This window comes from Morone saxatilis, unplaced genomic scaffold, assembly GCF_004916995.1.
Source record: "Morone saxatilis isolate NCDOM2014 unplaced genomic scaffold, NCSU_SB_2.0 Contig2, whole genome shotgun sequence".
Taxonomy (NCBI): Eukaryota; Metazoa; Chordata; class Actinopteri; family Moronidae; genus Morone; species Morone saxatilis.
In genome coordinates this window covers 6,337,613-6,350,361 of record NW_023339762.1, presented here as the reverse complement: position 1 = coordinate 6,350,361, position 12,749 = coordinate 6,337,613, and the positions used below count along the sequence as shown (strand labels likewise).

Here is a 12,749-nt window from a genome sequence, read left to right as displayed (position 1 = left end):
GTCCGTGGCTATCACTGGACACTGATCAATCTGTTCTTCTGCATGATTTACATTGGTAGATACATGCACACCTTACTAACCCACACAACAACATCTTCTAAACACATGCTAAAACACTGTACAGTATAAAATGTCCATACACACGTTACACACACACATACACACACACAGAGACCAACTTACCTGTGACGGATGTGACAGATGCTGGCTGCACTCCCCCTTGTTCAAAGGTCAACAGAGGTAGTTAGATCCAGACAGGCTCTGCTAGCAGCCCCATCAGTCAGAGCCAGCCATACGAGCCAGGCTATGAAGTGCTCCCTAATCGGCCCTGCCAACAAACGTTTCAGGCATGAGCAGCCGAGCCGGAGTGACTTGCAGCTCAGCTTAGGATGCAGGCGGGCCTGCAGGAGCTCCCAGCTTTGTCTTGTGTTATTCGCACGTTGCTTCTTATGATAATGTTTGACATTAATGAATCTCCTTAAGCAGTGCTGCTTAGGATAACTTGCTGTGGCTACTTTCTACTCTGAAAGGTTGCAAGTAGGTTTTAGAATAATTCTAATTACCAAAATGTACTAAAAATATCTCAATATGCTAATACTCATTTGTCCATCTTAACATCGACTAGGCTGTTGAGAACCCACTCATAGGCACTACTGCAGTTCCACAAGTGAATAGATGGATAGTTTACAGCATGATTCAGTTTTACAACACAGCCGTGACCTTTTGTGAGACTGGGTAGAGACATACTGTAGGACACACATTTCAGCTTCATATGTGAAAACTGTAAAACTCACCACTGCATCACTGTTTTTCAAACCATTTCAAAAGGAATTCAGTAATGTGTACAAATGTAGTACAGCTGCTTAAATGAGATGAGACATTTTCAAGTCCCGTCACTAATGCTGCAGGACTAAGGTTTGACTCCAGGGACGCACTGGGACTGAGATTCAGCCTGGGACTTTGAGAAGCCTTTAATGTGAGTGGCCAATGGGCGCGAGCAGAAACCTTTTTTGGCCGTTATTCTAACACTAAAACAGTTTCTGTGGTATAAAGAGAATCTGATTATCCAGAAGACCTGTAAGATACTTTAGGAGGCTTTTCTGACACCTGCCTCCTCAGTTTGTATCAGCACTGCACTGACTCAAAACAAAAGCAGGACTGTGTGAGCTGGAACGCTAAGTCACAGTATACTGCCAACTACTGCTAACGTCTGTGCCCCATGTGCACAGTCAGTCAATAGAGGGCTGAAATAGTTACAAATGCTCATGCAGGAGCTCAGTGCTTTTCAATATATACACAAAACTACAGTGCAGTGCCATAAAAACAGAGCAGATAAAACGTGTGTGTGTAATAATAGGACATAAAAAGGGTTCAAATGTGACCTGTGGCCCTTTGCTGCGTGTCATCCTCTCTCTCTCTACCTGTCTGTCCTCAGCTGTCCTATCTAATAAAGGGGAAAAAAACCAAATCAGATGGAAGCGGTCCTACCTCACATTACCAGCAAGAGTCAGAGCAGTCCACTGTATCTGATGTCTCCATCATTGTCTAAAGTCACTGATTAACAGTGGCCACAGCAACCTCCCACTCTGCTGTCTGCAGCTGCAAAGGCCAGGCTGGCCCAGGCCGCAGCCGAGGACCAGAACTACTGAAAACAGAAACTGAAACATACAAACTCCCTGACCACCTGCCTAGAATGAATCTGCTGTTCAGGAGCATATGGCATTTTATGATGTCATCACCCTAAATGAAAACCGCATCTTCAATTTGAATAAAGTGAGTCATCGGATGAGTTAGACGATTTTTGTTGGATTTTGTTTATAAGCACGATTCAAAGTTGGCGCCACGCAAGGAGAGCGAGAGCAGCTGTGGTCGCGCGGCGTAGATCGTGAAAGCGCTGTTAACTAAGCAGTGAATCAGAGAAATAAAACATTTTCTGATTGTTTCAGGTTTTTTTTAAATATTACAGGAGATGCTAAAGTTATGTCCTATAAGTATTAGATTATACATTTTTGAGTGTTTTGATGGTATTATATAGGTTTCAATTAATTTATTTCAATTAAAAAACAACAATATCTCAGTGGGAAGGAGCCACTGCAGCTCTTTATACAGACAGAGAGCGGAGGAGACAGGAGAGAGTGATGTAACTTGCTCATAGGTTACATGTTATATCGCCCTGACCTATAATGAGTATTATGAGTGAAGCTATTCGACAAAGCCCCTAGTATTCTGTATTAAATACGTTTGTTCTAACAATAGTTTAGACTCTATTGGAGATAAAAAAAAAGTTACTTAAGTTAAAGTTATATGTGTAAGCCTTTTTAGACACTGTGGTAGTAATATTGAAAAGCGTATTTCATTTAAACACAATGTAGACTTTCATTTGTTCTCTCTTTAAGTAAAGGACACGGATCTATGTGTCTGTGACTGTGCATTAAACAGAGTCATTGCATGTTTGAATGTGTGCGTGTTCACGTGTGCCTCAGCGTGCGTCTTTTATCATTCCGGGCATGCCAGCAGTCTGCCAACCGTCCCCTCTTCAGTAAAGGTCACATCTCTTGTTGTCTCCGGTGACATTTAGTCCTGAGTCTGTCTGTTAGAATTTGTCCCTTCGATTCATCACGTTATCCTCCCAACATGCTCTCTGGTTGCCTCCTTACCAATACAAACTCACAGGAGTGGTATCAGCCAAAGAGGCAGAGAAGTGAACTGGTGCCATAAACGGGGTCACCAGTTTGAATTCTTGTCTAGCAATGCAAATGCGTGAATGAGAAATAATCTCATCCTATTTAAAAAAAATGCTGTTGGACTTCCACGAGGCCAGTGCTAAAGCAATTGTTAATAAAATGAAGTCGAATCAAGTGACAATTGGTTTCGTTGATTTGCTACTTTTCTTTATATTTGGATGCTTTTTGGATTTTGTATAAGAGCAACATATGAGGAAGTTAACCTGAGGCTCTTGGCAGGTGTGATGGGCATTTTTTTCTTTTTCTTTTAACTATTTTCTGGTATTATATTGATTGAAAGCTCCATATTTTTCTTGCTCTAGCTCTCTTTTTCATTTGTTACACAACTATTTTTGTCACATCTCATGCAAACAACCCAGTGCAACACTATGAATGCCTTGTAGCAGAGACTGTCTGAAAGTGTGTACGGTTATCCCCATATCTAAGTAATATTCCATTTCACCCCTCTCTGTGACAGCCGACTTTTCACTCTGCCTTTTGAATGTGGCCAGTGGGAACAACTATAAACACCTTTGATTTCAGATGTAGTCAGACAGCACATCTTAGGAACTAGGTCTGACTGAGCAGAAACTGACACTTCCTCAGTGACAACAGCACACATGGACACACAGTCGCTGTTTGAAGCAGTGGGCTTTCAGTTCAATCAACGAGACACCCTTTAGTAAGGCACTCAACCCCTGTTGCGCAGTTGTTGCTGGTGTGGAGCTGAATGAATGTGAGGATATTCTTCTTCAGACCTTTGTTGTGCAGAATAATTGATGGTTAAAGCGGAGTGGACTTGAGCCGGGCGAGCCGCGATCACATTTGCTGAGAAATGTCTTTAGGAACAGTTCCCTATCCTCCTCTGTAGTTTTAAGTGTTCAAAGGTCAACTGATAGCATTTAGTCATTTTTTTCTTTTCACAGGCTGGATTCATGATCGCTTTATTCCTTGCACACAAGGAGGGAACAGGAATATTCAGTCTGAGTGACCGAACAAGGCACGGGTATGGGGGCAAGAAGCCAGAAGAACCCCTTTGTGGAATCTTTTTTTATGTCGTTTTCCAGTTCAGTCTATTATCACAAAGTTCAGTAAAAGTGTCTCTAAAAACAACAATTCCTAGAAAGTCCAATTAAAGAGACTCCATCGCCATGACACCGGAGCATCTTATTTCAGACTTGTCATTCTGATTCTGAAGTTCATTGTGTGACATTAAAGGCTTGATTCCAGTTTAGTTTAATTTAGTCTAGTACTGAGTTGATCTCCAAATGGGAGAGGATTAGGTAATTAAATTACACAAGGAGGACGAATGATTTGTCTGTCGAGCTTGATTCCTGATTCCTAACATCCAGTTAAGAAAGGATATGTTTTCTAATCATGCAATCCTACTAAAGGTATCTTGCCCAAAGACATTAAATATTGCTGCAACTAATGATTGTTTTAATTATGAATTCATTAGTTGATCATTTTTAGTCTGTAAAATGTCTCCAGAAGGGGAAAAATGCCCATGTTTCCAGGACCCTAGGTCTTCAGTTTTGTCTGAGCTTAGGTTATAATCCCCAAGGTATTCAATTTAAAATGATACATAACAGAGAAAAGCATTTTTGATGAAGTGACATCAACATTTTGATGCATTTTAAGCTTTAATTGTTTTGGAAATTAAATCTGTGACTGGATTATGCCCACCCCGCTGTATTGTTTTATGTGAACAGACCTTATGTCAATTATGTCAAAAAATGTTGGCACGACAACGATGAGACAGAGTCCATTGCCAGCCCGGCAGCAGTATCCTCTCATCAGTGCAGCCTGACAGCAGCTGTCAGGCCTATTTGACCACAGGCCAATCTGAAAGACCCTTTTCTGTTTGGACGAGAGCCTGCACTTCACAGCAATGAATAGCTGGCCAGCTGCACTTAGTTTATGCATGTGTGGGTATGAGGCTGGGCTTCATATGAGTGGGGTCTTTGTCTCACCCTCCCTATCCTCAGTGTCACTCCTAGGGAATTAACATGACAACCCCCCACACGAAGGCAGCGGTCTGTCAGTCTAGCATCCTTTACTACAGCTATAGGAGAATCCCTGAACTGTAGCCAAATATAGGAGGGGACGGTCCTACTTATTATTATTATTATTATTATTATTATTATTATTATTATTATTATTAAAGAAACTTTACTTTTCCCTTTATAACCTGTTATATTTTCACGGTATTGGCTGCCAGTCCGGCTATCATGACACTTTCCTCACCACCTCCCCCTGCTGACATTTGAGGATCTAGTGACTGAGCTGGCTACACACAGACTACACAGATCAATCATACAAGAAAGAACACTGGTTTTAACACTTTCACTATTTCACTCACACCTCTGAAGCCTCCGGGTTTGTTGCCACAGATGTTAGGATTTGTTTGAGGAATTTTACATCTCAGTTATCAATTAACGATCGTTTAAACAGATCATTAGTTATAGATTAGACAGATTATTTATATGCTGTCCCTCCTATGTCTTCTTAGTCTCATAAACGGGATTTGTTTCCTTCAGACTCAGTTTTCTGTGGCTAATCAGTCATCACACCCTTACCTGCATCCAGCCTACCACGACCAGTTTACCATGAGCAGTGTTAAGACATAAAAGCAGGCCTCCAATATCATAATCCAACAAAAACGCTGCAGTGTTGTTGTTTTATTTTTTTTTTAAACCGTTTGCAAATGATGAATAGAAAGGTCACAGCTCCAGATATTATCTGCCACTTTTATTATCAGTGATTGTTTTTTCTCAGTGATGTTTGCGAAATTGAAAGCACACATTGAAAACAGATGGCGTAGGAGGACTCCGTGACACTGTTTTTGTTGCTTCACCCTGCAAGCATAATAATATCACTAGTATTACAGCTAAAACACCGTAGTCGCACTCATTCCTTCCAAGGAGGATGGGGAACTAACTTGCGTCAGTGAGTTCAGAAGAAGCGGAGGAAAATTGCCAAATGATCTGCTACATAAACTATAAATACTTTAGCTCCTAGCACTGCTAGTAGAATAGAAATATATTCCAACTATGGCCAAAATGTATCATAATAAATGGTGGTGGCTGGTTTTTCAGAGGCACATGAACCAACTATATGCTGTAAGGCTTGAATTGATACGGATCATTGACTTATAATTTTCCAGTTCGCAGCATCTGATATAACTGGCAATAGGAAATAAATGGTACAGAAACCTGACTTTGCTGTCAGGTGATTGAAGGGTAATGAGTGATGTGAGCTCTTATGGCATTAGAGATGTGTAATTCTTGTTTTGTTAAACCTATAATACTTCACTGCATTTTAACGTACTGACATCTGTCACGTTTTATAGCTACTGACTGATGAAGCTTGCTTGTACTGAGTAGTGTGGTAGTAGTGAATGTGTAGCTACAGAAGGGAAGAGTTTAGGGCCGTATGCTGATTATGAGAACTCGGCTCAGAAAATTAACTACCTGCTAAACACTAAGTCAAATGCTGGTAAATTGACCACTGTTTCACCCCCGTTGCAGCAATTTAGACACCATCTAAATGATGTTTTTCCACTCTAAAAGTGGTATTTGCATAGTGGAATTTTTAAAATTAAGTATTGTACTGTATTTGTACTGTGTTGTGGGTTATTAATTGTTGTATTATAAAGTCATAACCGTTAGTAAGAAGGGTATGCAATTAATAGGGCCCCCCTCTCAATCCATGCTACACTGCTTGCCCTGACTGTAGTGCTCTTCACAGCAAAAACAACACTGCTGCCAGAGTTACTGTAGCTGTTGCAGCTATGCAGCAGTATATCGGTATATTTAAAAGATCATATTATATGAGAAATTAAAACCGGTATACCTCGGCCAGATCTGCTTCAGTCCAGTGAGGCTTATCCTGCTCCCCCTGGTGTAACTTCATGTCTCAGCAGCAGGGATCTCTGGGATATGCCAAACCTTGCATGTGGATGAATTTTTTTTTTAGCCTGAAAGCTTTCATGTCTTGAAATCACAAATGTCCTTGAATTGAAAGTCTTTTTGATGTTTTTCTCGCAGTGTTTACTACTCTTCTGTGACGATGTGACCTAGTTTCAGAAGAAAAAACCTAGTTTAGACATAAATCATTTGATTCCACAAATACCTTTTGTCAAGTATCCTCTTTTGGTGTAGAAGAGATTTTCTGGTGTAGTACTAAGCCATAACCTACTTGTCTCTCTTCTTTTTGTGTCTTCTCTACAGTAAGCATGTTTCTCAACACCTTGACGCCCAAGTTTTATGTGGCTCTGACAGGCACTTCCTCCCTCATATCAGGACTCATATTGGTAAGAAACACTTTGAATCTTGACCTGATAATACTGAAGTTGATGATGTTAGTAATTATTTTACAGATATCACTTGTTGAAAATCCTTCTTCAATTCACTGTACACTTCTAAAACACTGTGTGTGAGACTCTTGATTAATAACTAGAGTACTTAAGCATCCTGCTGTTACCTACACTCATTGCACGTTGTTCTAAATGTAGAAATCACACTTTAGGTTAATGACGTTGCACCTCTTACTTGAAATTCTCATTCCTAATGTTAAAAAGACAAAATACATTTTCAGAGGTTGCTCCCGAGGTGCCTCTTATGAGCCCAGGATGTAATTTGTTAGGACTATAATCACAGGTTCAGAGGCCACGAGGAGCTGAAGAGAGAGGAAATCTATACTCATTTGGTCCTTCATAAGATCAGCTGCAAAAAAATGGCAGCCTCTGGCACCGTTACTGTGTGTCTCCCTGACTTATCACACATCACACTTTCAATGTTTTTACTGCTTTTTATAGATAGATAGAGCTCTCCATCTCTGTGGGTTAAACACTCACAGTGCTAATATGATTGTAACACCTAACTGGTGACTAGCGGTTCCAGTCGCTGGCTCCTCTAGAAAAGGCAAACAGATCGAAAATGTTTCGGTTTACTGAATTTCTAAAATGTGGGTTTGGTTGCTAACTATCCCTCAATCTACAGCTTTGCAAGGAGTGTCCTTCCTGCTTATGTCAGTATTAAAAAATAAATAGAATAAATAAAGATGTGACAAACATCATCAAAGCAGGCTAGGAATATAATGGAACTGTTGCAAAGGCTATCCTACTTATGCAGGTGTTTTATCTCTCTTTCAAGTTCTTCACAGAGACAGCCAACTGTGCAACAGTGTTTGGTCTGTATTAAAATAGCTCCTCTCTTAATTAACTCACTCTCTCCTCCCTGCGGGCTATTGGCCAATATGTGTAGGCTGCATAGAAAAGCTGTTGAGCTTTGCACACGCTCTGTGAGATGATTAAAGCCGCTGGAAACCCAAATCCACAATAGCCTTCCAACTATGTATTACAGGCTCGTATGTACACAATAGTAAGCATCCAAAAAATATTAAAAATTAGTTTCAATACAAATTTGAAATATAAAGTTAAAGTTTTGTAAACGTTCCTGATATTGGGTTAGTTGAGCACATTTATCACGAACATTATGAACATTTTCTCTAAACTGCAGAATGATTTCTAGTGTTTATTTTCACTCAGATTTTTGTTTATCCTAATTGAGACACTCAACTTATATCATAAGGTTTTGTAAAGAGATACTGGTGATTTCTCTATAATTGGAATATATGTTGATGTCCCACGTAGGTAGATTTCCACTGAAGAGTTTAAGATAAACCACATCACATCAATTTGTTATCACTTCCTCATCAGATGCCGACAGTATAACAGCTTTGCCAGTCTGTACACTCAAATACTGTAGCTCCACATCACTGTTCTGAATGTTTGTCTCACATTCAGTCATTAAAACCATCAATGGTTCTTAAATTAGTGTCATTTTCAACCATTACTTTGTCTTTTTGTCCTGTATTTTTTGAGCAACATTCCCAAATAATATTCCTAGTCAGTCTTCTGCTGCTGAGTGCAGCATGGTGTGCCTAATGCTAAAAAAAATGCTAAAAAGCATTTTGGTGGTAATTGTTAAAGATATGGAGAGTATTTCTTCATATTCAGTATGTATTTTTTCAGCTCCACAGCTCCCAGAAACCTTCACTATTATTGAAACAGTTGTATTTTGAGGAAGTAGACAGGGCAGATGTGTTTGAAACTAGTATATACAGACTTGTTTTACAAATGCTTAAAGGATAGTGACGCTCAACCCCAGTACAGGGGCCAAACATACAGGTAAATTGACAACACTAACGGTCTGTGAGTGTATGAGTGCCTGTCCTTCTCCTAAACTACTAATGACAGTGGAGCTGCTGTGCGAGGCGCTGGCCTGCACATTGGAAGCAGTCTGGGTTCTGTGTCTTGCTCAGGGACACTAACAGATTAATGGACGACTCACTCTGCCATGAGTGGGTCTTGGACGTGTGTCATTGTGACCCCACAGTCTGCACTTTCCCAGTCCAACCAAACAGCAGGTTCCACTGATTAGTTCCTGCTCTCTAGCTGAAGGTGGTAATTGGCAAAATTCAGGAGAAGCACTTTGTGGCACAAGGCTGAGACCCACTGACACAGACGCTGTTAGTCACCGGAGTAGCTTAGTCAACAGTCTGGTTAGAATTAATAAGTATGTGGTGACAGCAGATGGGGAATAGCCACTAGTTAAGCACAGCTAAAGCTTTTTAGCTGACATGTTATTTTTCTCAGCTCTCTACTAGCCAGTAGTTCTTAGAATGAGTCTTTATATGTACATCCTGTTTCATCTGAATGATGTGGCTGAATCTTTGAGGTTTAGTGAAGTTAGGTTTGTAAAGAATGAGAGAAGATGAACAAAAGAGAAACATAAAATGTTTTTATTAACTCAAACAACCCTGTGAAGTCTTCATTGAATGAAAGTCATGTGATCAGTTAAAGATTCTCTTTCTCTCTCTCTCTTTTTCTCTCTCTCAGATATTTGAGTGGTGGTATTTCAGGAAATATGGGACCTCTTTCATAGAGCAGGTGTCTGTGAGCCACCTGCGCCCCCTGCTGGGCGGTGTGGACAGCAGCTCCCCTAGCAACTCCAACACCAGTAATGGAGAGGCCGATTCCAATCGACAAAGTGTGTCCGGTAAGAGCTTACAGATGGTATATCCATAGAGGGTACCTTAGAGGGCTGTATGCAGCATCAGTGCAAAAAAGCAAGACGGTACCTGATTGTAAGAGAAGCGGATCAGACTCAACTTTTCCCATCATTCACACCAGAGTGAATTTTATAATATTAATGTTAATATAAATTAAAACCAACATGTGAGGGACCAGGTGATAAAGTCTCCATAATATCAAGAAGATGGATAGGGAGTTTTGCCCTTTTTTTACAGTTTCTCAAATCAAACAACAAAGAAATGAGAAAAACACAAAAACAAGAGCCTTAAATGTTAATCCTCTGTAATGGGTCTTGTGATGGTCATCATCATCATCATCACCATCTATTTATTTAACTGGCGCAGAGTGCTGGCTCACTTCAGCTTTTCCACTCTAGATCTCATTCCTTTCCAGGTCACTGTTGCAGTAATACAGAGCCCTTTAGTTTGGTTCTGCTGTGTTAACTTCCAAAATGTTGTAAAATGTCAAAGCAATTTTTCAGCTGTACCAACACAAATCCCACTGGCCTGCTGACGGCAATGAAAGCATGGATTTTTAATGTGTAGTTTTGGGAGACCCTTTCACACTTTTTTTAATAGAATTGCTATGAAATTAATTGTGGTGCTACAGACACAGACTGCTATTAACACTAAAAGGGAATATTGGGGTAATTAAGCTGATGACTGATTCTGGAGTTGGTGCATTTACACTTAATCAGAGAATTAGAGGTTTATTTCAGACGCTCATCAGGATGACTTTTGTTTGAATGTAATGCTTCCAGCTGTGAATCTGAAGATATCTTTTACTGAGTGCTGTCACACTGGTCTAAGAGTCGCTCTACAGAATTGTCTCTAGATATCAGTTTCTCTGCTTCTTCAGATTGACAAATTAAAACTATTCACTATTTACAAACATTACATTTGTGAAGTTTATTGCTGTAATATTTTCTTTTGTAGACACGTTTTATCTGTACAGTAGGTGTACTGTATATATTCCCAAGCATTAATACAGTTTTACACAGCCTGTACAATAGCTTAAGTGCATACTTTTTTAAAGGGTTTTAATAGGGTTTTTTGGATCAACAAAATGTGCTAAAACAAAGATTCTGTGATAAGTGTTTGATAATGAATAAGTTTTAGTATCTAACCTGAAGCTGTTTCCACCCATGTACAAATACAGTACAATCAAATATAGAAACATCGTTATGTTCTGCTCAAAGTGTGTTTCAGGAAGAGACACTAAGTGCCATATTCAGCCTACTGAGTTACACAGGGAATCAAACCCCCAGCCCTGACAGTGTACTTGTTGAACTACAGTAGAAGAGATAGATTAAAGTCACGTCTGTCCAACAATATCCTCCACAGTCACTCTGTGAGCTCTGCTTAGCAGCTTCTTGGCTTGCGTTCTACATCAGTGATGCTTTGATCATAGTTAATCCTTTCGCATGTGTATTTGGCCCCCCATGGAAATTCCTTCACTTCAATAGAGGAAATGTCTTCATGCTGAATAACTCCTTTGGTTCCATTGCAGATGATAAAAGAAAACATTTATTCTACATATGCATCCATAATGCAGCATACATTAAATGACTCAGCTTTCTTTTTTACCGCAGTGTTTTTATGTAGTTAAGAAACTGTGTTAGCAACAGCAAGCCACAGTGAAAAGTTTAAATGGAAACCATGTATAACCTGTCCTGATCACTATATTCTCCCAGTTTTTTTCAAAAGATCCTGTTGTTGAACTCCTCGTGGAGGCATGACACAGCCTGCTTTTGTTTTCAGCCAAGCAACTTTGAATTAAATAGGATTATGTGTGCTGTATAAAATCAACAAGCCGTGATTGAGAGAAGAAAGGCAGTCTAATTATTTCTACTGTACTAATCCCCAGTTTTCTGGCTAATAATCTACTCTGTAAATCCCTCCATTGAAATCACAGTTGCAGGGTGTAACATTATTTTTTCTTTGTTACAGCAGAAGTCTAAGACAGACAGTTCAAGGGAAGTCACTTGATTGATTAGTCATAGGTCAGCAGTTGAAATGAAAGAATATCGTACAGCATGAATTCAGTAGGTGTGTGGAGCTGAATTCATTCTAAAGTGATTCCACATGTCATGTTTTATTGGTGGCTTCTTTATTTCCTCTGATAGTGTTTTATGGGGCTTTTCTACTCTTTGAAGAGTCAAATTTGTGTGTCCTTGGTTTGATATAAAGGTCCAGTGTGTAACATGTAGGAGGATCTATTGGCAGAAATGGAATATTATTATATTCATATGTATGTTTTCATCTGTGTATAATCACCTGAAAATACAATCGTTGTGTATGTTGTGTTTGCCTTACGTTAGAATTAGCTGCTTTTATGTACAGAGGGAGTGGGTAAAGTGAGGTGAGGGAGCTGAAATCTGCAATTACACTGCAAGATGCCACTAAATCCTGCATAATGGGTTCTTCTTACCTCTGGCCTCTTTTGGTCTCCCCATCTTGCCTGAACACACACACTAGAATGTATGAGAGGTTCCTGAGTTAAACTTTTCAGGGAATAACACAAGAGGAAACACCAGGGTAGGAAAGAGGAGAGGAGAGAAGACAAGATCATATTGATCACACATATTTTGACTAAAAGCACAATGTGTGCACTATTTATATAGGTACAACTGACAACCTGAGCCTATGCCGAGAGTAAAACCAGTCACCTGCATCTGCATTAAGGGGCGGCTGTGGCTCAGAGAAAGAGCGGGTCGTCCTCTAATTGGAAGGTTGTTTGTTCGATCCCTGGCTCCGGCCGCCAGATGTCGAAGAATCTTTGAGCAAGATACTCACCCCCGAATTGCCCCCGATGCTGTGCATCGGTGTGTGAATGTGTATGAAAGGGTGAATGTGGCACGTAGTGTAAAAGCGCTTTGAGTGGTCGGAAGACTAGAAAGGCGCTATACAAGTACAGGTCCATTTACC

At 40.0% G+C, this 12,749-nt stretch overlaps 1 protein-coding gene across 8 annotated transcripts in view; it reads left to right on the top strand.

Annotated features, from left to right (window-relative positions):
* Nucleotides 1-12,749, top strand: part of LOC118330510 (suppressor of tumorigenicity 7 protein homolog) — a 45,283-nt gene that overhangs the window by 20,138 nt on the left and 12,396 nt on the right. For all 8 annotated transcript variants that reach the window (XM_035665065.1, XM_035665072.1, XM_035665073.1 and 5 more), the window contains 2 exons: nucleotides 6,956-7,038; nucleotides 9,628-9,787. In XM_035665065.1, the coding sequence (XP_035520958.1) occupies nucleotides 6,956-7,038; nucleotides 9,628-9,787 (243 nt within the window). The remainder of the gene's footprint in view (nucleotides 1-6,955; nucleotides 7,039-9,627; nucleotides 9,788-12,749) is intronic.